Source organism: Neodiprion pinetum, chromosome 5 (assembly GCF_021155775.2).
Source record: "Neodiprion pinetum isolate iyNeoPine1 chromosome 5, iyNeoPine1.2, whole genome shotgun sequence".
NCBI classification, from domain to species: Eukaryota; Metazoa; Arthropoda; class Insecta; order Hymenoptera; family Diprionidae; genus Neodiprion; species Neodiprion pinetum.
Window position 1 is genome coordinate 25,732,336 of NC_060236.1, and position 27,055 is coordinate 25,759,390.

Here is a 27,055-nt window from a genome sequence, read left to right on the forward strand (position 1 = left end):
GTTCTGTTTGGTTCATTCCTTAGTTCCTGAAGCTAAATACTGCAGAATATTGGTCGTTTACTGACATAGTTACCTACCATGGACCTTAAGAATTAGTTCCAAAAATGTTGGGTACTCCAGCATGTAGGAAAATTAGCCCTAAGAATTTTGATCAGTGCGACTGTCGTTTGTGCCGTTTGGTTGGTAATAGGACGTTCTCTGTTTTTATCTAATCCAGGAGCTAGAAGAAGACAAAACATTTCTGTCGGTATGTCTGTGTATGGATAAGTACTGAACTGTAACTGTGAGGCTGCTATCTGTGATTGAATATGAGTAACCTATGTCAGGAATTCACCCACTGATCCCTATTCGGTGAATTTATGCCAACGGCTGACCGAGACGTCGAACGGAGTATAAAATATAAAAATATAGGTTATGCTGTTTCCACGGCCGTTTGAACGATAAAAGGTTGTACCCATTCAGTAGCCCAGCGTGGCGGTTGTGTTTATAAAGTTGCAGAAAAGTAACCAAAACAGAGACGAGATGTGTGTGTTGACAGCCAAGAAAAGATCTGGAGTCTATTCATAAGCTTGTTAATAATAGTGGCAAAGACTTGATGCGAACATGTCAAACACGATAAGTGGTAAGAATTTATTGCGTCCAACTGGGCTGCAGTGCAAAGATCTTCATGAATATCTAAAGACTCGGCCGCCAGAAACGTTGAATAAACTGTATCACAACCCTCCGATTTGTCTGGCCGTTTTTCGGGAATTGCCTGAAATAGCCAGGCATTATGTTATGCGGTTGCTGTTCGTTGAACAGCCCGTACCTCAGGCAGTCATAGCTTCATGGTGTTCAAAGTTACATACCGATGAGCATCAGAAAGTCGTCAAAATTCTCAATGAGCTGAATATCTGGAAGGAAGCATCAATCCCCGGTGGTCTACCTGGGTGGATTTTGAATTCAACGTTGAAGAAGAATTTGAAAATAGTTTTACTTGGTGGCGGTAAACCTTGGACGATGTCAAATCAGTTAGAAACCGATAATAAACCACGAGACGTCGCCTTCCTAGATACGTATGCCTTGGAAAGGTGGGAGTGTGTTCTCCATTACATGGTCGGATCTCAGCAGCAAGAAGGTGAGCCAGTTTATGCTGTCAAAATGATCTTAAAAGCTACAAATTGCAATAACTTATCAATTAATGTATGTAAATATTGAAATCTGAAAGAGTCACAAAATCTTTCCAAGGCGATATAAAAAATGCTCCAATGGCTAAGCCATGTACACAACCAGAAGCAAAACAATATATAGGATGGAGTACTTGCTAATACGACTGATTTTGATAGAGTAAACCCACAGAAAAATCAACCATTGAAATGTTCCATTACCTATCACAATTTACTAACAAGTTTGAGCATAGACAATTAATATGGAACGAAAATGTGAATATTGGTTCTGAGGAGCCACGAAATCAGGAAAATTTGAATTTTGAATTTTTATAGCCAGCTTCAAATGATTTAACTTAGGAATATCGGCTGATGCGGTAAGAATACTGCTACATGCTGGACTGATGAAACGTGATGAGGAAGACGGCAGCCCAGTCATTACACAAGCAGGATTTCAGTTTCTACTGCTAGATACAGCGTCCCAGGTAAGATATTCTGTCAATTATAAGATGGTTAAATTTTGGCTACTCAAAAGTCAAAACAAAAGTTGATTGCGTGTAGTGTTTGTGTAAAACCTTTCCTTACTTGAAAATGTAAATGTTGTGCATGGTTTACAATAGCAACTGATAGGCCAGTCATCAATTTATTGTTTACACTGTACAAATTAGCAGTCTTTCATGGTAATATAATATTCAGTTTATGACCACCATATACAAAGTGACTTGGGATTATCGCACCATAAGCTACCTGTGTATTCCTCGTACTATTGGTAGCCTAGGGGGCGATAGCTCTTTGTAACCCTGTGTATTCTTTATTTCACCATACGTTCCCAGGTACCAACTCGTAATACTAAGTAGCAATTAGCTATGATTTGACTACTTTTCAGGTCTGGTACTTCATTCTTCAATACTTGGACACTATAGAAGCCAGGGGTCTGGATCTGGTCGTTTGTCTAACCTTCTTGTTTCAATTGAATTTCTCGACATTGGGAAAAGATTACAGTACTGAAGGTATGTCAGAGGGACTATTGACATTTTTGCAGCACCTCAGAGAATTTGGTCTGGTCTATCAAAGAAAACGTAAGGCTGGAAGGTAATTATTTCAACAAACTGATGAATCTATTCCACATTCTATCTGCGTGTACATACTGAAAATACTTTATAAATGTATTAAAATTGTAATACCGTATGTTTTATTTTCTTAGATTTTACCCTACCAGGCTAGCACTAAACATTGCCACAGGTCAAAATAAGCCTCTGTCAAGTGACTTAGAGAAGGAAGGATATATAGTCGTGGAAACCAATTACAGAGTTTACGCTTATACCAATTCTAATTTGCAAGTCGCTCTGCTTGGTCTCTTTTGTGAAATGCTTTACAGGTAAGCATGAAAAAAATTGTCTAAAGCAATATCAGTTTTTTTCACTTATTCAATTTCAGAAAACCAACTACTGATTTGTAATTTTGGCCGTTTTCAGGTTCCCAAATTTGGTTGTATCCATTTTAACAAGAGATTCAGTGAGGCAAGCTCTGAAGAGCGGCATTACAGCTGAACAAATCGTTGGGTATGTACGTAATAATATTGGTATACGCACATTATTCGATGTTTCATTAATGCCCCAATTCTAAAATCATTTCTTGTACAGATACCTACATCAGCATGCCCATCCTAAGATGATTGCCTTAGGACCACCAACTTTGCCCCCTACCATAGTGGATCAAATCAAGTTGTGGGAAAACGAAAGAAATAGATTTATATTTAGCGAGGGCGTTCTGTATAGTCAGTTTCTTTCACAGACTGACTTTGAAGTACTCAGAGATCACGCGCTCACCACCCAAGTTCTAATCTGGCAAAGCGAAAGGTAATGTTATTATATAAAATACAGAATAGGGATGTGGGCTTATTGTCTAACTTTGGTATAATTAATTTTCATTTATTCTTATTCGATATTAAACAACATAGTATATTCAAAATGAGATGATCATTCTTTCACCATTTTGTTTACAGAAAGCGGACTATGGTTGTCACAAAAGCGGGTCATGATGACGTCAAAAAGTTTTGGAAGCGTTATTCGAAAGGAAGCAGTTGATTTCAATTTTTGCTTTGCTTTGGGCATTGCTACCTGCTGGCGAATTCTTCATCTTTCAACTACAGTATGTCACACATGTTCAGACTGTGTTAATATTATTTACTTCCTGAATGAGACTACTATTTTCACTTTTTGAGCACTTGTAGGTAAAGTGGTTGCAAAAGTCTGCCACCGATCACTCTGGAATAAAGCGGCGTTGGAGTAACAATAATGCTCTTGATGATAACTATAATTATGCCAGTCCTGATAAGAAGTTACAAAGACCTGGAAGCTAGTGGGATTACAGTGTCAATGATATAAATAATTTCTATGATAAAGGTTACGAAAATAAGGAAATAAATTTGATTAAATTTATCAATATTTGATGATCGTAATTTCCCAAATATTCTCACAGTCAATGTAGCAGAGAGCAAAATAATATTCTCTCATTCCTTACGGTCCAATAATTTTTTATAAAGATTAAGTAATTAATTGTACAAACGATCCTCCTGACGTGATTCCCAGTTCAAAGGATCCGCAGGAGGTTGATGTCAGCGTTGCGGTGCAGCCTTTGGTTTCGGCATTTTGTCCAATAATCCTTGTATTTCTTTCTTCTCGTCATAAGTTCTCCACAACTCGTATAAGTTAATTATGTACCTGGCAATCTCCTGAATCTTTTCCATATCCGTATTCAACTCGGCAAACCATGACTTTAAATCTTTTTGCAGTATTACACAGGCAATTTGCAGGCAACCTATTCGTAGAAATATATTAAACAAAAGAAAAAATGAAGAAGAAAAACTGCACTAAACTGGTCAATGTTGATACATTATTATACTCCGTTCAGGGAGAGAACGATACACTTACGAAGCCAAACACGTCCAGTTCAGTCGGATTTCGCCTAATACGCGACCCATTTTACCCACTCCAGGTAACTGGACAGATCTTGCAGCTAGCCAGACCCGGCTACAGCCAACAAGGGTAACCAGGTACTCAAACCTAACAGTTACTTCAAATCTAACGGTTGATTTGAAGCCTGATGAATCATTTCAAACCGTCGAGCGTCAGTCGTTGCAAAGTTGCGAGTCAGTTCAAACGTGTGAAATTTGAATTGTAGTTTTGTTATTCTGATTGATTGATACATCCAATGGCAGAAAATTAGCAAAAGGAAGTAGAATAAATTTACTTGAGATATAATGAGACTGCGATATTTCAGAGAGCGTGGCCTTTTGGTGCAGGGCACAAATCTACGATATTATAGGTACGATATTGAGTAGCGAGCTCCGCTACCTCCATCCGACCCCCACTGTCCAAACCTGTACGACGCTGTGTCATCCTCTCGTTGAACGCAGTATAGTTTCAAATTATATGATTCAAGTGTCTCACCGATAGCGATTTGGTACGGGGGATAGAGCAGACACACATCTGTGCGCAAGCTGTCATTGACTATACGCCAAGCTAGCGTGAGCAGCTGATCGTCTGGTCCAACATCTTGTACAAGTGTTAATAGTGGACGATACGGTTGATAGACTATCAGACAGCAGTCAAGGTGTTCCAAAAGATAGAATTCACATTCCAGAATGTGATTGGTTCTATAGGGAAATTCCTGAGAGTAGGCATAGTTGAATTTGTTTTTTACTGTAATAAAGGTTATGGAGATTAGCCATTTAAGAAAGTACAATGTTGAAATGATCTGTGATGTGTGCAGAGACTTTGCCACGTGAGGATAAACTCACCGACAGTCTGGCATGTCGTAATCAGCCTGGTGTTCGATGTGACTCCAAATTCCTCTACCTTAGAGGCCAGAAACACGGAAGTTGGGGCCAACAGCAACGGGTCAATACATTTTAAACTGTTGCGGGCAAAGAACCGTTTAAAATAGACGGTGGCTGTCGCTATCACCTGTTGTCGAAGTTTCAACTGTTCACCCAATATTTGAATCACTATAAAATTAAGTAAACGCATATATGATATAGCGTATACATTGATAGTTCAAAGTATCCAGATTTCACTAAGTTTCAACAAAAAAAGCTTTGACTTTACTTACAGTTTGAAAAAAAAATAAATAGTTTTTGATACTCTTCTTCGGATAAAATAGAAAGGTCGTGCTGACGTTCTCGAACTAAATCTTGTTTATCGAGTAACCATTGTTGGCTGAAAATCAAGAATTAAATAATCAATGAATTGTCAGTTCTTATCATTGTGCATATGGTCCACCGGCGTTTTCAGGTTATTACAACTTACTGATGAGAACTGTGCCAAAAATTTCCGGCCATACTTCTCCGATATATCAACGGCTATATTACCACTGAGCGATATTTCGTACCCACTTTCATTTTCGTTCGTTAACAAATATTTTATCTTTGTGTTCTGATTCGTCTGTATGTGCGACAATTGTGTTCAAATCATCACAGCCGAGATTCTATTCCGACGGTGACTCTTTTTTGAAATACATCGGGTGTAAGATACGTGAGATAGGATACTCCATTAGACACTTCCGGACAAATATACATCTAACTTTTCATTGGCATAGCACGTTCACCGACTGAAACCTTCGTAATGCAATTACCGACAAGCCGATAAAATCATGTTACCGGAAAAGCACGGTAATGAATAAGAGTTGATCCGGAGTTGATAATCAATACAGTTACTATTAATAGTCATACATCTTTGCACTTTGCGCCAATTTACATGTTTTTTCAATATGCGTTTCGTTAGTAAATCCGCACGTGACGCGTCTTTATTTTTGGTAATGGATATGCACATGGTTTTCGTTCATTATCACTACATGAAGAAAAGAAACATAGGCAATACCCCAGCCGTTACAACTTTGCAACTTCAACTATGATTGCATGAATAGTTTAATTACAAGTCAACAATATGGTCATCGATTATACCAATTATACCACGTCAGCCAGAATGTTGTACATTTTTTTTGTATACATATTGATGTGTAATAATTCAAACAGGTAAATGATAAAAGTGGTTTGATCATATTCCAACACTACATTACAATTCGTTCAATAATACACTCACACCTATACATAAGAACCTTCCGGTTGTTTTATCCGCGTGGTTAATACATTGGCGAGACGGTGAAAACAAAGACGATCAGCGTCCGCTGCACGTTCCACCTGCACGTTATGTAAACGAAACGTAGCGTGGAATCTGGAATGGTGCTATCTCAACAGCTCGGAAGTCCTGAACTTCGGCTGGTACTTCCCTACTAATGATGTTAAAAACGGCATCAGCTGACGGATGAGCTGTTGTGATCAGCCCACCGTACACGTCGGGCAACTTCGAAATTACCACCGTGAATACCATAAAGATGCCTGGCCAATATATCGGCACGATCCTCTTCCGCCCGACGAGCTAATCGTCGGTATCGTTTTACAGCCACCAAACAACCGATCGTCAACATTATTTGAACGATAAGCCAAAAAATCAAGAGACCCAAGGCAAGGCCAGCGTCAACGCAAAGCAGCCCATCCAACGATTCTGAAATAATCAAGATTTATATCCGCATCTCCAAAAAATTTGACAGTATTTCTGGAATTCCAGAATAAAGTGATATGACGACGACGATGATGGTGATACTATTAGAATCACCACAACGCCATATAATGGGTGAAAGATAAAAATTAATGTACTTACGACCACCAGCAACGAGGATGGTGTCTGGTGCTGAACTGTCCCGCGACAGAAGAGGATCTGGTGAAACTACTGGGCTATGAACGAATATCGAGAACTGGAGAGGAATTTTATCGGGAATCGTCTTCGGTGTTATTTCGGTGACATTGGCATTTGTGGGTGCAGTAGATATCTCTCTACGCCGCCTTCCGTAAGAATATTCATCATTGCTGCAGTGAGCCTTGACGGAAAGATCAAATAATGTCCATACAATGGAATCGTTGTATACATTATAGGGTGGCTTGCTGCTGATGAAGTAACGTCTTAAATCGTCATAATAACTTGAATACATACCGGCTTGCATCTTCCGGTGCAAAACTTTACAACCACGTTGAACCTGACCAATTGGCTATTGGGAAACTTGAAGGCAGTGAATTTTGCGACGAGTGAACTGTTGTCTGTGACATCTCGTACCAGAGCTGGAAAGGTGCTCGTGTCAGTTGGACATCCCATTTCATCGAGCAGAAGATAGGATGAATCTCCTCCAGCACTGCTGGCGACCAAATGTCCGGCAAAAATGTCAAACGGGCCTGAAATTTACGTTTAGTCTTAAAATTACACGTTAAGGTTTCAAATGGAATTCACAAAAGTGTACAGGAAGGATTTCGAGAAGGTCAACTATGCAAAAGACACTCGCCGGCGGATAGGCAACCGAAGTTACATTGGGAATACTTATTACAGCTTATTATGTATAAGATGTCACTTCAGTTGCCTACCTGCGGGCGAAGCGTCGTTCGCGTATCAACTATCTAGGTATAAGGAATACTCTCGATAAAAATATATACGCGACAAGAACATCATACCGTCGGGCGGAATTATTTCGATCCTCAGAATCAACTTCTGTCCCAGCTGAGTGACGGTCGCGTCGCGCGAAAGGCTCTCATCAAGTATCCTCATCCTTACCATCGGAGCCTCCGATGATGAGTTTACGACGGTTGAAACGATTGGTGGTAAGCCAGCGCTTGGAAAATAATGATTATAAAAGAACATGCATTCGAAAAATGGATTAAAACCTAAGCCATGCTTGCGCTCTTATACTTCTGGATTAAAACTTTCTATGGAGACACTGTGAAAATAGAATAAACACCACAATTCTCACTTTGGGTCAATAAAATGTACGTCTGAATGTACTGTGATGTTTCTCGGCTGTGGGGGGTCGTCATTTCCGTCCAGGGAACACCCAACTCTCACCGCCTGGTCACCAAGTCTCTGAATTATTGGATTGAACTGCACGACAACGGTGGCCCAAGCTATGGTGCGGCTCCTGTAGGCGTTCGATTAAATTAAAATATCACTTTTAGCATATCGAAAGTTCAACAATCGATGGAGAAATGAAAAAGTAAATTGCGGACTAGTCTCTGGAATATACCGATTACGGCTGTTCACGGATATGACAGGGCTCAGTCCACATTTGATGGTTCTGCCCATAGTGAGATCCTCGCGATGCGGTAAAACCAGCCTCAGGGATGTCAGGTTTTTACCACTTCCTTGCACTCCACAACGTTCGCCCCATCCACTGACGTACAACCTGCCCCAGAAGGCGTCATCCGTGCTCAATTCAACGGTAAGGCTTTCGTTCGTGCATCTGACTCTCACTTGGATGATTAAAAAGATAGCTACAGTTATCATTTCACGAATTGATTGATTTGGAAAGTATCGGTGAGCATTGACTTACGGTCCAAACAGGGCTCGCGTTCTTTGTAGATTAGATCAGGCACGTATATCAGAGAACTTGGTCCAGCACCGATAGTATCGTCGGCATGAAGGAGACACACCAAATTCGACGCAGTTATTGAATTGTACGACCGATGTACTGTATACCCTCTGCAGTTGAACCCATCCAAACTGGCGTCGCACCTCTCTTCGCACTTAAATTCGAGTAGACGTAGATTAAATGCTGCGTATGAATGTGCATCAATATCTCTTGAGCATTGTTAAACTCACTTGTGTTTCGTCCAGTCCAGGCAACCTCAGATCGGAGTACAGCATGGTTGCGTTTTCGAACTCCGAGTAAGAACAGTAATCAGCTTTGGCTGAAACAACGGTTGATTCCATGTAAGTATGCCGATAAAAATCTTTTAAACATTGTAACAGCTCTTTTCAGCGTCATTTGAGATTCTACTTTAAACTATACCGACACAAATTATGGCACTGATTCTGGAGATACTCGTCTCTGTACATGGAAGCCCTATAAGCTTGAGGTCTGGATCCCCTGTCAAGGGTAGAAAGAGCGCATCTACCCTGCGTGTCTCCGATGCGTAAGTCTTCGGCGGTGCGATATCGCGCTGATCTGCAATTTCTACCTGTTGAAAGAGGAACTAGGTAGAACCAGTTATTGGATACAGTGGTACTTCCACGCGGGCTTCAAAATATGCAATGTACGAACCGGCGGCGATACAGCTTTCGTAACACTGCGCTCTCGTCATGATTTCAGGCAGCCACCTGGCTGAAGGATCCACCAAAATCGCACCGAGCGTTCGTTCCACTTGCCAGAGCCTTTCGAGCTTGCAATTCGAAGGAACTAAAAAGTTACAATTTGAGATTATAGATGTGAAACAAAAATCAGCATGCAAATATCGAAATACATGCTCCCCAATTACTTGAAGGCATGCAACTGGAACTTTAAAAATGATGCTCTACTCCTGAAGAGAATTAATTGTGAAAGATAGAGGATCATTCATTTATTCAGCCATATATTCCCTTTATTTCGAATACAATTCTGTATAGGTATAATGTGCATACGTATCTACCTTTAACGCAAATTTGGTGATAAAAGGTGACGTTGGGTTCTGGAACAAAATGCTGCGAGCTTACTTTTACGCTAAAACAACCAGCTCTTTCCAGATCAATTACAAAAGCAGAGCAATTCAGTGCTCTGCACCTGAAAATTTAAGCAACTGTCAATAAGCTCAGTTTCGCTCAGGTCATATATTTTTTGGGATCGACAACTCACTTCCTAAAACATGTTGTCGTGATTCCTTGAGAATTTATACCCTCGTACAGAATTGCACTTGAGTCTACGGACTCTGGTCTCATCCCGGCGACTTTTTCCCATCCGGTATTGTTTTGGTCACATTGCCGTAAACCAAGCACTGGAATATCAATTTCATATAATTTTTAATCTTCGTCTAAATCATACTGAGCGAAATATGGTGATCGGTCTTTATGTATCTTTATCAAAAAATCTTCGTAACTTCAACTACAAAATTTTTGAAAACCATCACTGGACTACGACAGTTCTCTAAGAAAAGTAAACTTTAACTAGTCTAGAACGTGGAATTATTGTTTCTTTTTCTGTTTTCAATAATTAATGTAGCTGTACTTTGAGGTAGCAAAATTCACGAGTACTAGTCCCCCCATTAACTCGATTCGACCACGATGAAGTTGATCCCAATGAATTTATTTGGATAAATTCAGTTTCATCTGGTGAGATGAAATGGTATTTTTTATGGTCAACTATCTAATCTTAGCACATGTCTCTCAAAACGAGTGGTGTTTTTGAAATGGCTAAATAGGTCCAATGGTACCCATGATTTTTTCTCCGATTTAACTTTAACTTTTAGATAACAAATCTGGATCCGTACTCACCTGTACATATGGCACAAAGAAGCAATATAGATTGGATGTAAATGGTCCACGTCATTTTTTTACACATTTATGTAGTTTAACACACGTGGATATGTGCGCATGCATACGTGCATTTATGATTTTGATACGCGTATACGTGTGAAGATGTTGTCTGGACAAAACAATTGTGCGTGCGGATGTGTGAAGGAAAGTGCAAGTGTGTGTACGTGTTTGTGCAATCGAAAAAAAAAAAAAAAAAATTACGGCGACGCACTCTTTTTCACACTAGGAGATGCTTCCATACTTGCACAAAACCACCTACTCAAAGTTCGAACGATGATCTGCCGCTATGAATACGAGTGTCTTTGCATCCACCTCGCCATAGTCTTTCAGCTGCGGTATACGCGTCAATATATCTTACATAACAACGTGTCGAATTGACACGTGTACACGCGACTTATACTGAGCCGCATCACCGTCGCATTGTCATATTTGAAAAACAAGATAGCAAAACGTCGGATCCTGTCCGAATCTATTTGCAATTTACACTATTTACACCCCTTCGTTCTTCCTGGAGACACCAATATTTCCAGCATCATCGACGATGGTCTTCAAATGATGGTCCAAGTCTACTTCCAATCATCGGTTGAGCACAATGGAACTTTAGTAATCATTTGAGTCCCAACTAGCGGGTATAGTCCAAAAAAATACGTCTCTGTGACTGCAGTGGTAGGTGGGGTAGACCTTCAACACGTCATCACCGATGTCACAATTAACTAAGTTAATTTTTTAGTTCCCGGAGCAATTTACACCTTTCGTCCGCATGTGGAGGAACGGACATAAAGTTATAGTTGCAAGTCAGATGCCACCTGACCGTATTCGAGCTCCTCGCACAGGTTCGAATTGCGAAAAATCACAACCGATGCGGGATTGCGAACGCGAAAAGTGCAGGCCGCTCTTCCGGTTTGCTCATACTCTGATCGCGTCAGAGTCGAGGTGAATACTGCGAGTCTGCATCCGATGCGGGTAAGCTTGTATATATCCGCGTGCATTGTCATATGGCAATGATGTGTTATGCCGTAATGCGTAAAGGCAAGTATTCCTCTATACGCGGGGGAAACGACGCACGGAACGCGATATACATCATTGTGCGATACTCGGTAGCAGGTACACCGTAAAACGTAGAACATACATAAGCGGCATTGTCCGACACCAGAACAGTGTCTTTAACGTCCTCCCCACGGCCCCTCAAGCAGTCCTCAAGCCCGTATAATCTGTCGCGGGCAACGCACACCTGAAAAAAACGAGCCCAAGGAACGAAACAGAAATGTGTGTCAATCGACCAAAGACAAACGTCGCTGACGACGGTGAAAAGTACAAGTGCTCATTTTTGGATCCTGTATTATGGACGGAGTGACGCGTCGGCCGCATGTCTTGAGCCAATAATGAACACGCTCTGCGATCTCGCCGGTGGAATGGGCACGCGGTGTCAAGAGATTTGAATGAAAATGGAAGAAAAGAAAATCCAGAGGGCCTATCGATGGGCGGAAAACGTCGACTCTGACAAAGAGAACACCAACCACGACCGCATTAATGCCTGGTCCATGAATGGCCGATCTATTGTTGTAATCAGGGTGAGGGTGTGGTGTTTCTCGATCTCTACGTCGTCGAGCTATGCGCGAAACGCCTATTCACGCGTCCTCGTTCCGTCGACGGAATATTTCTACCATATTATTGTCATGTTAATTTACTTAATTACCGAGGCTGTATGTATATACACACACTCGGGTCCATGCGTTCAGCCGGAACTCGTGTCATCAAACGAGACCTCTGCTTCGACTGAGCTATGTTCTATTATCAATGAAACCTGGGCGTGTTTCGGTACAACGTACCCTTAATAAAGGAAAGCGAATATCACGTGTACGCGTTATCAACTATACATTACCTCATTTATTTTATGAATTTTATTTTCGTTGTATTTTTTACCCGACATTAACTTTATGTATAGGCTGCGTAAGTATATCATCACAGGTAGTTTACTCCAGTTTATCTGCGGATACTCTTTATCCGTTTGATAATTCAAAATGATCTCGTCGTGAGTTTCTTTTGCACTTTGATGACCCTAAACATCGTTGAAGGAAAACCCACGTACCTAGGTTACTCCGATATTGTATATACGATTATAAAATAAAATAAATTTTCGCAACTACATAATTCTATCGTATTACCAAGATCCGCTCCTTGTACTATATCATTGCTATACGATGAATGAAGTTTCGCTCACATTTAGAACTGCCGATGCGAAAAGTATCCGTTTTTTAATCAGTTGAATTAAATCGTATCATAATTACGCGTTTGTAAGCATGCGCTACTATTTTTTTCAATTATTAAGATGCTTAAATTGTTCAATTTCTCCCTTCTCGATATCATCGTAGAAAAGAATAACAGATTATTTCAAGGTGTACATTTGTTGCCGATATACCGAAGAGGGATATCGCCCAAGTTTTTCGATTTCTTAAACCGCATTCGTGAGAGAATATACACATGTAAATGTTACGCCACATCCTTGACTAAAATGCGAATGATTGTAGAGGCATTCACGTTTGCAAAGCGAACAAATGAAATTGTATATGTAACTATAGTGCTTTGTATACTTAAGAACAGGAAGTAGCGCAGACACTTACAAGCTTGTAGAAAGATTTCACTCTCTGTATATGATACAGTCATTGCCTGTTGACTACCTGAATAATTTTTTTTTTTTTTGTCTCAAGACTATAATAATCAGAGACGTTCATCATATGGCTGCAGAACCATTTTTCAGCGTAATTTTGCAATCTTCTCGATACCCTCTCCCAAATGTTTTTCAGCGTCTAATTTTCTCGTTGTTGAGTAATCAACAGTGAAAAAAAGGGATGCAATAACAAAAAAGAATAAGACGTTAATTACGCTCTTCATCGTCGAGCTAATTGGACATTCTTAAAAGCGCATTTAAGGCAAGTACCGAAGAACTCTGCTGCCAATATTGTTACAGAGCAACGTCAATGCTGAAAATCTGAGTCAATAAATACACTATCGAAAAAACGTTTTTTTTCAATCATCTACACGAGCTTCGCTGCGCAGGTAATTAAAAAGTGGTTAGAAAGCGTGAAAGGTTATTAGTTCTCACGAATATAGAGTAATCGAAAGGGCCGCTTTGTAAACGCTCAAGAAATTCATTTCAGGCACGACGAAGCATGGCAATGGGCAGCTTGCTCGCCCGTCATACATGCGTGAGTTCTACATTGCGCCATTTACGTTGCCAAACGTAAATGATGCAACGGTAATAGTTGTGGTCTACGATCACTACCCAATAAACACACACCAGTATAAATTTCGTATATGAAACGTCGAAGTCGTTTAATAATGGTATAAGTATAAAATTCAACCGTATCACATATACTGTAATATTTCGGATGGATATTATTCGTATGATTACTCTGTTTATTATGCGTATTTCATTATACAGAAGTTTAAAATACGTATTATTATAGCAAAAGCAACGTATAGTATATTTGTTCATTATTCGTACGAAAATCGTTTAAAACTTATATGTTTAACGATGTTGGTACTCCATCTTTCAACGTTTTATCAGAATCGTTTCATTTGAATTTACAAATTACGAGCTATTAACGTTCACGAAATTCGTTTATGATTTTGGTAATCACAACATATAATATTCATTCATGACACAACTGCCAGCAACTTTAATTAGACGTTTATCATACTTCCTATTCACCATTGCACAGCAGTATATTGATTGTTTTATGAACGTATATCTTCGACTATTATAATGTACGTTTTATTGGTATTTCTGATCTACGCGTGATAGACGTTTATGAAATTCATTTTCAATCTTGGTGTCTACAACATCTATATATATATATATTAGGGTGTGTCGAAAATGAACTTTTTTTTTTTCTTCGCTCCTACCACTCAAAACTTTAGGTTTTGACATTAAAGAGGTCCTCGTTCAAGGAGGGCGCTGTAGCTTGAAGTTTAGAAGTCGCTCAACGAGGATTTAGGTTTCCCATCTAATTAACACGTAAAAAATATTGTTTTTCGTTCAAAATGATGTCAGGCAACCATAAAATTGGCGATGTCTGTATTTCTTGGCTTATTTGAAAGCATGACTCATCCCCTAAACGATGATAGGTCGTTTTTCGACTTACCTTGTTCCAATTTTTTTTTACGCCACTTTTCGACCACAATAGTCACTTTTTCAAGTTTACAAAGTCTCCAAGGTATCAATGAGTCCAAAATGAATTGCTACAAGTATTGATTCTTGATTCGAATATAAATAACCAATTCTAAAAATTGGTAAATTCCGTATCTTCAATTTTATTCAAAAAACCATGTTTATTTTGAGAAATTTTGTATGTTTCACTAATTTTTGGAATTGGTTATTTATATTCGAATCAAGAATCAATACTTGTAGCAATTCATTTTGAACTCATTGATACATTGGAGACTTTGTAAACTTGAAAAAGTGACTATTGTGGTCGAAAAGTGGCGTAAAAAAAATTGGTACAAGGTAAGTCGAAAAACGACCTATCATCGTTTAGGGGATGAGTCATGCTTTCAAATAAGCCAAGAAGCACAGAAATCGCCAATTTTTTGGATGCCTGACATCATTTTGAACGAAAAACAATATTTTTTACGTGTTAATTAGATGGGAAACCTAAATCCTCGTTGAGCGACTTCTAAACTTCAAGCTACAGCGCCCTCCTTGAACGAGGACCTCTTTAATGTCAAAACCTAAAGTTTTGAGTGGTAGGAGCGAAGAAAAAAAAAAGTTCATTTTCGACACACCCTAATATATATATATATATATATATATATATATATATATATATTGTACATTCATCATACAACTACCAGCAACCCCAATTAAGCGCTTAATTATTGCGGTTTTCCACTATTGCACAGAAATATATTCATCGTTTGATGAACGTATTTTTTCAACGATTATTGTTCACGTTTTACTGCTACTTGTGATCTACGTTCAATAACCGTTTATGAAATTTATTCAATATCGGACTATTTTCAAGATACATTGAATTGTATAATATGTATATTTGATCAAATGGGTTCATACTTGTTTTACTTCAACACGATTGAGGAAAATTCAACGTTGAGTACAATATTCAGATTATGAACGCACTTTTAGTATTCATGTATGCGGAACCGCCTGATGCCAAGCGGTGGCCAAATCAGTTGATTATCTTATAATTAGTTTCCGAAAAATGGACTTTAATTACCCGTTATTTTGATGCCAATATTATGTGGTAACTAAAGCTGAACACTGATCTTGTATTCATTTACCGGTGCATGGAACATAGATATAACCAATAAAAGGAAGAGAATAAAGAAGTGTCCGAAACGTGAATAATTTCGTACCAAGAATAATAATTTATTGTACATTTTTATAATTATTTCACAATATTGGTTATCATATTATAATATATTAAATCTCATTATTTGGCACGAATTACGTCAAGACTTCAATATCTTGTATGAGTACTTGCTAAAACAAGCGTTCATCATATCCTGTCGCATTTTTAACGTCGTTTGTACGTTTATTTTTCGCGCTATTTTATCGGAGTTCTGTGCGTTATACATTGTGTCACTACTGATATATTATTCTCCTGCTCTGGTGCGTCAGCGTCGGTAACGCTGCAAGCTAGAGTAAGAGCGCAATAATTATATGTAGAGACAGAACTTATCCCATGGACCGCGCATTCATACAGTAAGTGTAAGTATAGCGAGTGGTAAGACAAGGACAGCTCGGAATAACACGGGCATATATGGCAAAGTTGATTCCCTTTTGGGCACGATCTCTCTGTCGCTCTTGCGTCTCCTCTATCTTTGTCTTTGTCTGGGAGCCTATATTCATCCCCACCCTTGCAACTGGCCTCAGGCGCTGGTTATGGCGTTATTCGTCAACCGAATGCGGAGGTGCTCGGATCGATCGGTGATCGTGTAGCAAAAAAGGTGAGAAGCTATTGTTAATCTGCGGCCTAGACGGAAGAAGCAAATTCGTCATTAAATAACGCTGGTAAGTACAACTACATATTTTTCCAAATATGGTGGTATTTTGTCTTAATACATCGAGCATTCTTGGTTGAAAAAATAATGTGTTTTGCAACTCAAATTCTGTCTCTTCTGTATTTTTTTCTTTCCTTTCTTTTCTTTCTTCAAAAGAAACTATGTGTAATGTTCTGCGTCTTTTTCTCTAAACCAAACGATGTACCATAAAAATATGGAATAGTTTATTGTTTATTATATAACGTTCATGAATATTTTTGAACTGTTTTTAAACGTTATTTATATGTGTTAAGTTTACTATGATACGTATATTATAGGTTAATTATATTAGTTCTTGTCGAATTTGAGGAAAACTTCATGTTAATAATCATCCCATGTGATCATGCGGTTATTAGTAACTTTTGCTCTGTATTGTTTGAAATCGGTTTCGTGTTTATTATTTTTTTAGATACCGTTTCAACATATCTATAACATACATATGAACTCGTAGCATCTTCCAAAGTAACAAAGTATAGTAATACAGCCACGTAAATATTTCTGTGCCATCGAAATCACAGAAATATTATTTTGACAATATTTTTTATTTTCTTTTCCCTTCAATTGAAAATAACAATTATTATCCATCAGAAGAAGACGGTCATGTTAGACAATAGAGACAATAGAGAAGATCCGTAGCAATAAAGCTTTTTCACCAGTTAGTGCAACAACTTATATAGAGGTTTATTAAAAATTATGTATTTTGATCCAAAATTCTGTTTTGTGTATATTTTCTTGGATTTGGGCTGAATAAATATTAAAAAGGGATTTGCACCTGAATAATTTTGTAAACACTGGTAAAAATAGTGGTCATCTACCCATCAAACGTATATAATACGCAGGAAATTCGTAACAAGTAATTTTATTCCATTGGATTTGACTTTGATCTTTACCGATAAACGTATAGTATACTCATGATTTACGTTCAGTAGTAGGCGTCATGATATACTATTCGAAAAGTATTAGAATATAAGCAGGACATCGGCCCAGAATTGGTTCAACGTTAAACTACGATCTTGTTTAATTTGTAGTAACAATAAATAGCGATACATAGAACTATAAGTACTATAGAATAATAATATTAGTAACAGTACTATCTAGTCCTGAAATATATCACGATTCCTACTACTGAACGTAAATCATGAGTATACTATGCGTTTATCGGTAAATGTCAGAGTCAAATCCAATAGAATGAAACTACTCATTACCTGCGTATTATATACGTTCGATGGGTAGCTGACCACGTTTTTTATTCGTGTTTACAAAATTGTTCGGCTACAAATGCCTTTTTAATATTTATTTAGCCCAAATCCAAGAAAATATACACGAAACAGCATTTTTGATCAAATTACTTAATTTTCAATAAAATTTTATATAAATTGTTGCGCTAACTCGTGTAAAAGCTTTATTGCTATGAATCTTCTGTATTGACTCACGTACTACGTTCATTAGGTTCATTTAACTTTTAGTTTTCAGAGTGGTGTGCGGATATTTACGACAAATAAGGCAAGCACGTTAAAGCGTACATCATTTCTTGTCTGGTGTGTATTATTATTTAGTTTTATAACATGCCTCATGATTTAAAAGTTCTGAGTAAACGACATTTGCGTCGCAAAACAGCTATAAATACTCGTAAAGTATTACTGAGTATTGCAGGCAATAATTGTGCACTCGAGCACCTTACGAAATCACAATTAAAAGATGCTAGTCATGAACATGTGTCTTGTATCGGAGAATATGTGCACTCTATAGATAGCGATTATGATGTTGATCATATCCATCAAAGTAATGAACAGAATGAAGAAAACTCTAATTCGAACCGCGATAATAAAGATTTCAAAGACATCGAAAGTGACATAGATAGCATCAAAGCTACGTTGTACAGTTCTGAAGATAATTCAAGTTCCGTCAGCGATGAAGTGCATTTAGATGATGAAACGAACTTTGTTGAAAATTTGCGCGACTGGGCATCTTCAAATAACATCACACATAACGCGATCGATCAATTGCTAGCATTATTGAAACCAGCACATCCTATCTTACCCTTAAGTGCTAGGACTCTACTTCACACGTCACGACGTATTGAAACGTTAAATTTAGACAACGGAGAAATGTGTTATTTCGGTTTGGAGAAATGCTTGAGACAAAAACTCGAGTCAGGTCTCAAAAAAGGACTGTCACCTGAACATACGTTGCGAGTTGATTTTAATATTGATGGGATTCCCGTTTATAAAAGTAGCGGAACATCATTTTGGCCAATTTTGGGACGCAGTATTTCAATGATCGATGATAGCCCATTTGTAATTGGTGTTTATTATGGTACGGGTAAACCGATGCCACTATCTTCATATTTACGAGATTTAATTAAAGAAACGTCACGTTTAAGCACCAATGGTTTTGAGTTTAATGGCACCAAATACTTTGTCAGAGTTGGTTTATTCGCGTGTGACGCGCCCGCGAGATCTATGTTGAAAATGTGTTTAGGACATTCGGGTAAGGATGCTTGCGAGAGGTGTAAGATTCGCGCAGTTCATCTCAACCGTAAACTGTGTTATCCATGTGACACCGAATTCCAGAAGCGAAAAGATAGTGATTTTGTTGCACCTAGTGAAAACGATCGTCACGTTAAAGGACGTTCGCCTCTTTTAGATCTTTACGTGGGACTAGTCTCCCAATTTCCTTTAGATCCCATGCATTTAATCTACCTGGGAATTTTGAAGAGGTTGCTCCTTAAATACTGGGTCGAGGGTTCACGTGATTGCAAATTGTCTAAGGATATTTTGTTAGAAATTGAACGTATAATGAAACTATTGGCGCGATATGTTCCGGCAGAGTTTCCTCGAAAGCCCCGTGGATTTTTGGATTTGCATCGATGGAAAGCGACAGAATTTAGATTTTTCTTGTTATATTCCGGCCCTGTTGTAATGCGGGATGTGCTAGATCGAAAAAAGTACAAACATTTTTTATTATTGTCTGCCGCCGTGTATATTCTATCGAATACAGCCTTGTTCTCGCGTTTTCGAAACATCGCGCAAGATATGATCGAAAAATTCGTTACTCAAGGTGCTAAGATATACGGACAAAACTTTGTCGTATATAATGTACATTCGCTGCTGCATGTCATAGACGACGTAGAACGATTTGGCCCATTAGAAGAATACAGTTGCTTTGTGTATGAAAATCATTTGGGCCATTTGAAACGACTTATTCGATCGAAACGCTTGCCGCTGCAGCAGCTGAGTAATCGACTTGAAGAACTAAGTTCTATTCGTAAAACTAATTGTCAGGAAAAATTTATTCCTAAACCCAAATTTATTGGAAATTCTCGTGAATGTCAGGCTCTGGAAACGAAAAAATTCAAAATATCAATAAAAAGGCCGGATAATGTAGTAGCTTGTGGGACAGAAATATTAGTGATCAAATCAATCCTTTTCATTGCCGGAGAATATAGAATTATAGGTACTCCGTTCAAGTACAAGCGAGACCTTTATCAGAAACCTATTAAATCTTCCAAACTAGGGATTTTTTTCGTAAGAAGTTTCAACGTAGCGAAATCTTATCGCGTCGATGATATATTACATAAATTCGTCTGTCTTCCATTTAAAGATGGTTTCGCAGTAACTCCGATACTACACGAAATGAAATAAAATTTTTATTTTTTGTTAAACATCTCAACGAAACGAGCTCTCGACAAAAAACAGATGATGAACCTACGATTCTCGGCAATGTGTACGAGGAAGAGGGATTCGTTCAAGACATGTATAGTATGTCTATGTCTACCTCGCACACATTCCCGAGAATCGTAGGTTCATTATCTCTTTTATATTAAAAGTTTGCTTCAATTGAGATGTTTAGCAAAAAATAACATTATCGTATACCTATTACCATATACCGTATATGCCGAGTCTAATTTACCTAGTAGTCCAATATACCCAACTCTACCATATGTTCATAACATCACTTTTGAGCTGATTTATTATAGTTTTGTACGTCACATTGACGTTCAAGTATTGGTTAGACATGCGTTCCCAAAATCTTCATAATGTTTCATGATCGATTCATCTTTTAACTTATATACTACCTTGCATATTCCTATGTTGATGTCCTAATTAAAAACTTTTAAACTGGCACTTTTTGCTCAGAGTGGAATAAAAGTGCTTGAATTTTGATCAAATATAAATTTATACACCAGACTAGAGAATATGATACATTTAACGATGTTTTTACTCAGTCGTGCTGCAGAACTATGTATGCGGTGATTGAATTCTTGGTTGGCGAAGATAGAGAATGCGCATTGGTACCAGTTCTTTGGCTGGTCGAAAACAACACCCAATGTTACTGGCCACGGACAAAAACTGAAGATCATTTTACAAAACTTGTAAAATCAAAGGCTGCCTATGAAAAAACATGGCCAAAGTTTGCCATTCACAAAGTACTGCATACCGGAGGTGATTATTGGAACGTAGAACTTTTTTTTACAATTGTATACGGATTGAATGTTTCAATCATATTAATTTTCACTTGGATAAGAGTTACGACGATATATTTTGATCATATTGTACATTTGTGATTAATTTTGCTAATCAATGAGCATTCGGTATTGATTGATATTCCTTGATTAACTAACAGATGACTACCACGACACCGAAGCAACGATGGCGCGCCTACTGGAGCTGGGCACGTCCGATGAATCCGGAATAATTCGCAACATCGCTAAAAAATCCACTGTAATACCTCAGCAAGATATTACCAATGACGTGGACGAGAATGAAGCTACGAACAGTGATGATGTCGAACCTGAGCCGCAAAAGAAAAAACGTAAACACAAAACCGACAAGAAGAAGGCTAAAAATCGACACGTTAGTAACAAAAAAAAAAAAACGAAGCGTTCTCGTGAAAGTTCAAGTAGTTTAGGTTACACCTCTTCAGCTGACGAGAATTTGCCACCGTCCGAAGTCGATGAATCGACTTCTAACCGTAATAAGAATACTCGCTACATTAACTCAGCCAAAGGATCTACCAAAAATCAGACACCAAAGAAAAACTTGGCCCACAAGATCGTACAGCACCAGTATAATGATAATTCCCATGAGTCACCGAATCAGTTGTCTGGATATGAAACATCAAATAGAAACATTTCTAGTAGGATCATCAGGTCTACCACGCAATATGACTTATCAAGATCCTTTTCACAACTTGAACCTTCAACCCCGACCACATCACGCGAACAGAATACCTTTGAAGAAAAAACTCTGCAGTATTTAGAACACATTAAATCCTACACTGAACAAAACCATCTGCTACTACGTAAAATCTTCTCAAAACAGAAGGAAGTCAGCATCGACGTAACAAAGAAACCAGCCGAATTCCCAAAACTTCCTCTTAACTCCATGGAAGACTTCTCCAACCTCGAAAATATCCTGAAATCCGAAGAGCATCGAACTTATTTAGTGAGTAGACCTTGCAATCATATTCAAAATATGTATGTCATGACATACGGATAGGTACTAATACCGAGCGTATTCTTCAATGAGGGCCAACCCCCTCCCTAGCGCAAACCAACACAGGCACATGAGGCTCGGCCGGGAGGGGATAGAATGCCAGTGGCCATGTTAGTCTCCACTCGACCGAACTTCACGTACGCGTCATGTGCCTGAGTTGGCTTAGCACTAGGGAGGGGGTTGTCTCTCATTGAAGAATACGCTCGGTATGTGTTGACTGCAAAGGAATAATGAAAATTACTACAGGCATACAGAATTGCGGTTCGTAACGTTTTAACCCTCTCGGACCGTATGTTGCTTCTACGCAACACGCACTTTGAGGCTTCATAAAACTGTATCGGTCGCAAGGTCAGGGTTCTAACTGCATAGTTCCATTAAGCAAGGTCAGATGGCCTTATAGATACTCCTAAACCCTGAGGTAAACTGCTTTCACCCATCGAAATATCAATATGGTGAGAGATTTTCATTCAACATGAAATCGGTCTCGGTCTGATCGAGAGGGTTAACGTTAAAAAATGCTGAAAAAATATTAGGAATCGACAATCTCCAACTAGTCAAAATTGTTATCGATGTTGATAACAGTAAGAATATTTTGAATTCAATTCGACATTCATTCATTTTAGTATTTTGTTGCAGACCGGGAAACTGGCTTCTGTTGGAGGGACAAGCGGTCGCCAATGTGTGTTGGCTATAATGAGGTCACTACTCACAAACGAATTAGCGATGCAATTCAATTGGGCAGGGAGGGACAAAGTCCCATTTCAAAAGACATTGACAATGGAAACTGTTTACGGTAATGAATAATTCATGAAATTTTCGAGAAACAGTTATTACTTGGATTTATCGTGTGAAAACAATATTATTCACACATTATTATTCAAATTATGCAAACTGTTAACTTTTTTCCCAATATATTCGAGATTCATCACAATTTACATTGAAATTATTCCTTATCAGTTATCAATATCGTGATATTGTACCTTCCTTTTGATGTATTTTTTCTCAGAGGCTGTGAAACAAACCTTTCTTGGCAAGAAGGAAATTGGTGATGCAACCGAAACCAGTGTTTCGTGTGCCGTGAAAGACTGGTTAAAACTAGCTCGATCACGGCATACCTATGTACGAAAGAAGGGCTAAGAAACTGTGGTAAACGTCAACTAATTTTAAAAACAGTCATATAAAAGTACAAATCATACAGGCATATAAATATTTCTGATATAAGTGTAATATTCTTAGCGTTTTCTGTTAGTTGTAACTACCGTGAAGACGAAAGTATAGTGTAGGTTGAGCTGTGTCTATGAGCTACAAGATGTACCTTTTTTTTTGATAAATGAGTATTTATAGATATAAGATATTTGTGTAACGTTCTAACAAAGATATAATAAAATCGATTCACATATATAAACTAAATTCGTACGCTTTCTAACTCAACCCAGACTTGTTTCTAGCTAACGTGAAATGATCTTCCTCTATAGCAGTGTACTATATACGCTTTCAATTACACATCCAAGATACGTTATGTATTCAAGTCTAGAGGTCCAATTAAAAACGTTTTTTAACACTGTATAATATTCGTTTAGACATAAATAATGAAAGATTAAAGCGTCATTAACAGAAAACATTTTGTCACGTTAGTTAAACGGACATTGTCAACACATTTTAATAGAAAAAATTTCCTTCATAATTTGAGTTTTAAAACGTACTTGCGAAACGTCTCTTAGTAGTCATCAATATCCAAATATTAGACGATTACCATAAATATTAAAATAACGGATTTTCGATACGTTTTATCAACAAATTGAGATACGATTTATAAATGTTTGGTTTCAAACGTATAAAATTTGCATATGAACAACTATCGTAAGACGTCCACCAAAAACGTTTAATAAACCGAAATCACGGCGGACATTCTTCGCAATAAAATACGTAGGTGCTGCACGTTTATTCTACAGAATAAAACGTTCTTTTTTGACGAATTTCATACGCTTTATATACTGGCATTGTTTATTGGGTAATCACGGTATAATATCCCTGCGCAATTCAGGCAAACGCTTTATATTCCTCTTCCGTGAAATTATCCAAAAAGCAACAAGTACTGATGATCGATGATCGACGGATGCAACTCCTCGTCTGACTAACTTCACGAAAAGCGATCTGTCGAATTTGCAACCCTTCGATCCCTCAACCAGATTATCGAATTTTACTCTATACACTATACGCATGTCCTTTCCATCAATTACATAATTTTCACTGCCTAGGCCAGTACATCATGTATTTTTATCATTTTTAATAGTGCTATGCGATTAATCGATTAATCAGTAGCTTCGATCAGTCGTTTTGTCGATTAATCGATAAAACGAGTTCTTGGATTAATCGACGATTTTGGTTAATCGTATTTCCAGTTAATCAATCAATCGTTTCTTCGATTAATCGAAGTTGCGGTATAATAATTAATTCTTAAAGTCAATATACGGTGGTGTATGAATCGAAACCATCGATTAATCGATTAATCGCACATCACCAATTTTTAGCTGTTCAGATGACTGAGTCCTATTGTGATACCGGCACCTACGTCATCCGCTCACGTTTGCGCCTTGGCACGTTATGATCACACCCCTACAAACAACCCGGCGATATCACCTTCACCCATCTCCGTCCGGCCATGCAATTACCGTTTTTTTTTTCTTTTTTTTTCCCGCTGACATTAGTGTACATCGACAACAATGATAACTTATTCGCATATAGGTACCGCGTGCTGTTTCATGACCTTGAGAAATGCATAAAAACAAGAGGGTAAATCATCCACAAGCCACTGGCCTGGCGTAAGATCTTTCACTGTCCTTAGATGATACTTGATGTCGCCTCGCGATTACGCTATTTATAAATACCCTGGTAATTAGATACAATGATTTTAACGGACAATTATTATCGACGTAGCAAAACGGATAAGTTAAAAATACAATGTGTAAGAATCGACTGACCGCCTTTCTCTGAGGTGCAACCACCTGGAAAGAAGGACGATGTGAAATTTTCGTGATTCCCTGATTGGCAGAAATGAATTGAAATTAAAAAGTACCTAATACGTTTTATTGTTCGACAGTAAATGCACCGAGACAATCTTTTGTCACATTCGAAACTCTACCGCAGGTAAATAATACCGTCATAAACATATGAAAAGAATTGAATTATTCTCATCCTGGTACAAGTCCTTGATTTTACGTAACTGAGTTGTTTGTGTTTTCGTAGTCGAGAGAGTTGTATGAATGCAGGTTATTATAGGTGCACAACGTGTTTTAACCGCGATTCGTTACGTTATCTTTACGAAACGGTACCGAAGCGGGCGTTTCGTGATAACTCTTGCAATATTACAGGTATATGGGTTGGTAGAACACGTGTGAAGATAGTCGCAACGAAAGTGAACGCGTTCCAAGTATCGAGAATCAGTATTACAACGAAGGAATTCCTCTAAAAAATTAATCTAACCGAATTGAAAAATTTATGGTTCTTATTCTGAAACAAACGGATCCCGATATAGACCTAATCAATTGTAATAAAAAACGGAACAGTTTGAATCAAAGACTTCTGTGAATTTGTATGAAATAAATATTTCTGTACCAAACGATCCGATTTAAATTGACATACATTTAACGAACCAAATTCACTGCTCGGTGAATTCATAACGTGGGAATAATCACCTGGTTAGAGAAAAGTTTAGAGGCTGCAGCCAATTTTCGGTCACAGAATGCAGACCGGGGTTCTCAGTGCTTTTTGCAAATCGATTTCGGCCCAATTTCCGGCCTAGCCTTTCTCCGAGCCGATTATTCATACAAACACATCAAGGTTCGCACTGCATATCTCCACATCCAAAACACACACACACGCAATCGCACCGCATAAAAGTATTCTATTCCTGAAGCAGGGACAGCGTGACGGTATCTTTTCAATGACATGTTCAATCCCTCCATTATTTGCGAGATCAATTATCCATTAATCGGCTTTGTCGGTGAACGATGAGTGGACAGAGGCATACCTGCTCAGGTTAACATATAGGCACTATATGATATACCTTTTGAAATCGCACAGCTTTGATAGCACGGTATGAAATCGCGCTTATTTCCCGCCTCCACAATAATTATTACGATACACATGCGACACAGAGACCGGATTTTATTAAAAAAAATTCTCCAACGAAATATCGAAACACGCGTAAAGGCTTTCAATTTTCACTGAAAATAACTTGGGTTTGAGGAAAATTTTCTCACGTACAATATTATCGAGTAAAAGACGACTCCGTGGTCAGCACGAGTCCTTCACCAGACTGATTCGCACTCTTTCACTATTTCACTTCTAATTTACTTTCGTCCTCACTAACCGACGCCTGATTTTATAACATCGTTACACGCATTGTGTTTTACCTCGCACAATCATCTTCGCTCATTTACTTATAGAGTTGTAGGCACGCCTGCCGGCAGGGAAAGTATGATATATGTATGACTTACCTTATAGGATCGTTGGTGCTCGCGGATGGTTTAATTGCGGCTAGTCTTTCTTGCGAAATTTGCAGAAAGCAGTCAACTGATCGTATTTCTGGCTCCCTCTTACTGCAATAATCACATCATTTCGCGTTCCGCAATGGAATTGCGTTCGCATTATACTTCTACGCAATACCTACTTCATCTCCACTTCCTTAAGTGTGTTGTACGATTCGTTGTCAATCATACATGACATTCACTAAACTCGTGTTCCAATTATTCGCCATTTTTTTTTTTTTGTCAACAGGTAATTTAGGAAGGGAGATTCCACTGATACATGGGATTGTTCTCCGTATCGAAAAGTGGGAATAGGCTCGACTATGGAGGACCAAGTCGTGACTTAAAAACCCTTAACCTGCTTCCATTCAATTTGCACCTACAATATTGACACTATTTATCATATTCAACATGTGATTATCTACGTAACTCGAACA

The 27,055-nt window shown here is 38.3% G+C and overlaps 4 protein-coding genes across 12 annotated transcripts; 2 read left to right on the forward strand and 2 right to left on the reverse strand.

The window, feature by feature from the left end:
• Positions 1–46: 46 nt before the first annotated feature.
• On the forward strand, positions 47–3,592 carry mrn (general transcription factor IIH subunit 4 marionette). 3 transcript variants are annotated; one of them, XR_006883561.2, is made up of 8 exons: positions 58–1,117; positions 1,506–1,630; positions 2,032–2,237; positions 2,350–2,523; positions 2,621–2,707; positions 2,789–3,004; positions 3,151–3,296; positions 3,379–3,592. XR_006883561.2 is itself a non-coding variant. In XM_046628961.2 (7 exons), the coding sequence occupies exons 1-7, from the start codon at positions 604–606 to the stop codon at positions 3,230–3,232; spliced, it is 1,404 nt and encodes a 467-aa protein (XP_046484917.1). In that variant the 5' UTR covers positions 58–603; the 3' UTR covers positions 3,233–3,592. The 3 variants fall into 3 exon arrangements, 2 of the variants coding, with proteins under 2 accessions (XP_046484918.1, XP_046484917.1); XM_046628961.2 differs by having other exon boundaries at positions 3,151–3,592; XM_046628962.2 differs by lacking the exons at positions 3,151–3,296; positions 3,379–3,592 and having other exon boundaries at positions 47–1,117; positions 2,621–2,711; positions 2,789–2,955.
• CycC (cyclin C) lies at positions 3,373–5,696 on the reverse strand. The gene is made up of 5 exons (XM_046628981.2): positions 5,456–5,696; positions 5,259–5,365; positions 4,948–5,154; positions 4,598–4,849; positions 3,373–3,965 (listed from the first exon to the last, which is right to left on the reverse strand). Exons 1-5 carry the CDS (start codon positions 5,485–5,487, stop codon positions 3,763–3,765), a joined length of 801 nt encoding a protein of 266 aa, XP_046484937.1. The 5' UTR covers positions 5,488–5,696; the 3' UTR covers positions 3,373–3,762.
• Positions 5,697–6,054: 358 nt separating this feature from the next.
• LOC124220287 (uncharacterized) lies at positions 6,055–26,952 on the reverse strand. Of its 4 annotated transcripts, none has more exons than XM_046628944.2 (13): positions 26,589–26,952; positions 9,855–9,993; positions 9,652–9,782; positions 9,288–9,422; positions 9,040–9,204; positions 8,846–8,934; positions 8,577–8,769; positions 8,271–8,496; positions 8,001–8,165; positions 7,705–7,862; positions 7,196–7,431; positions 6,866–7,082; positions 6,055–6,709 (listed from the first exon to the last, which is right to left on the reverse strand). In XM_046628944.2, exons 2-13 carry the CDS (start codon positions 9,935–9,937, stop codon positions 6,459–6,461), a joined length of 2,049 nt encoding a protein of 682 aa, XP_046484900.1. In that variant the 5' UTR covers positions 9,938–9,993; positions 26,589–26,952; the 3' UTR covers positions 6,055–6,458. The 4 variants fall into 4 exon arrangements, with proteins under 4 accessions (XP_046484900.1, XP_046484897.1, XP_046484899.1 ...); XM_046628941.2 differs by lacking the exon at positions 26,589–26,952 and adding an exon at positions 10,791–11,477; XM_046628943.2 differs by lacking the exon at positions 26,589–26,952 and adding an exon at positions 10,773–11,477.
• Positions 16,027–23,499, forward strand: LOC124220298 (uncharacterized). 4 transcript variants are annotated; one of them, XM_046628969.2, is made up of 6 exons: positions 16,027–16,562; positions 18,058–18,129; positions 20,820–21,036; positions 21,218–22,038; positions 22,726–22,882; positions 23,096–23,499. In XM_046628969.2, the coding sequence occupies exons 3-6, from the start codon at positions 20,835–20,837 to the stop codon at positions 23,224–23,226; spliced, it is 1,311 nt and encodes a 436-aa protein (XP_046484925.1). In that variant the 5' UTR covers positions 16,027–16,562; positions 18,058–18,129; positions 20,820–20,834; the 3' UTR covers positions 23,227–23,499. The 4 variants fall into 4 exon arrangements, with proteins under 4 accessions (XP_046484925.1, XP_046484927.1, XP_046484928.1 ...); XM_046628971.2 differs by lacking the exon at positions 18,058–18,129; XM_046628972.2 differs by lacking the exons at positions 18,058–18,129; positions 20,820–21,036 and having other exon boundaries at positions 16,029–16,562.
• Positions 26,953–27,055: the final 103 nt, after the last annotated feature.

Excerpts from the sequence above, each read along its gene's own strand:
- mrn (XM_046628961.2), top strand. The coding sequence starts at position 604 with ATGTCAAACACGATAAGTGGTAAGAATTTATTGCGTCCAACTGGGCTG. Across the intron at positions 1,631-2,031 it reads TGCTAGATACAGCGTCCCAG|GTCTGGTACTTCATTCTTCA; the intron begins GTAAGATATTCT and ends ACTACTTTTCAG. Across the intron at positions 3,005-3,150 it reads CTAATCTGGCAAAGCGAAAG|AAAGCGGACTATGGTTGTCA; the intron begins GTAATGTTATTA and ends TTTTGTTTACAG.
- CycC (XM_046628981.2), bottom strand. The coding sequence starts at position 5,487 with ATGGCCGGAAATTTTTGGCACAGTTCTCATCA. Across the intron at positions 5,155-5,258 it reads ATTTATTTTTTTTTCAAACT|TGATTCAAATATTGGGTGAA; the intron begins GTAAGTAAAGTC and ends TTAATTTTATAG. Across the intron at positions 4,850-4,947 it reads TACGACATGCCAGACTGTCG|TAAAAAACAAATTCAACTAT; the intron begins GTGAGTTTATCC and ends CCTTTATTACAG.
- LOC124220287 (XM_046628940.2), bottom strand. The coding sequence starts at position 10,556 with ATGTGTAAAAAAATGACGTGGACCATTTACATCCAATCTATATTGCTT. Across the intron at positions 8,935-9,039 it reads GAATCAGTGCCATAATTTGT|CCAAAGCTGATTACTGTTCT; the intron begins GTCGGTATAGTT and ends CCGTTGTTTCAG. Across the intron at positions 7,432-7,704 it reads CGAAATAATTCCGCCCGACG|GCCCGTTTGACATTTTTGCC; the intron begins GTATGATGTTCT and ends CGTAAATTTCAG.
- LOC124220298 (XM_046628969.2), top strand. The coding sequence starts at position 20,835 with ATGTATGCGGTGATTGAATTCTTGGTTGGCGAAGATAGAGAATGCGCA. Across the intron at positions 21,037-21,217 it reads CAAAGTACTGCATACCGGAG|ATGACTACCACGACACCGAA; the intron begins GTGATTATTGGA and ends ATTAACTAACAG. Across the intron at positions 22,883-23,095 it reads GACAATGGAAACTGTTTACG|AGGCTGTGAAACAAACCTTT; the intron begins GTAATGAATAAT and ends ATTTTTTCTCAG.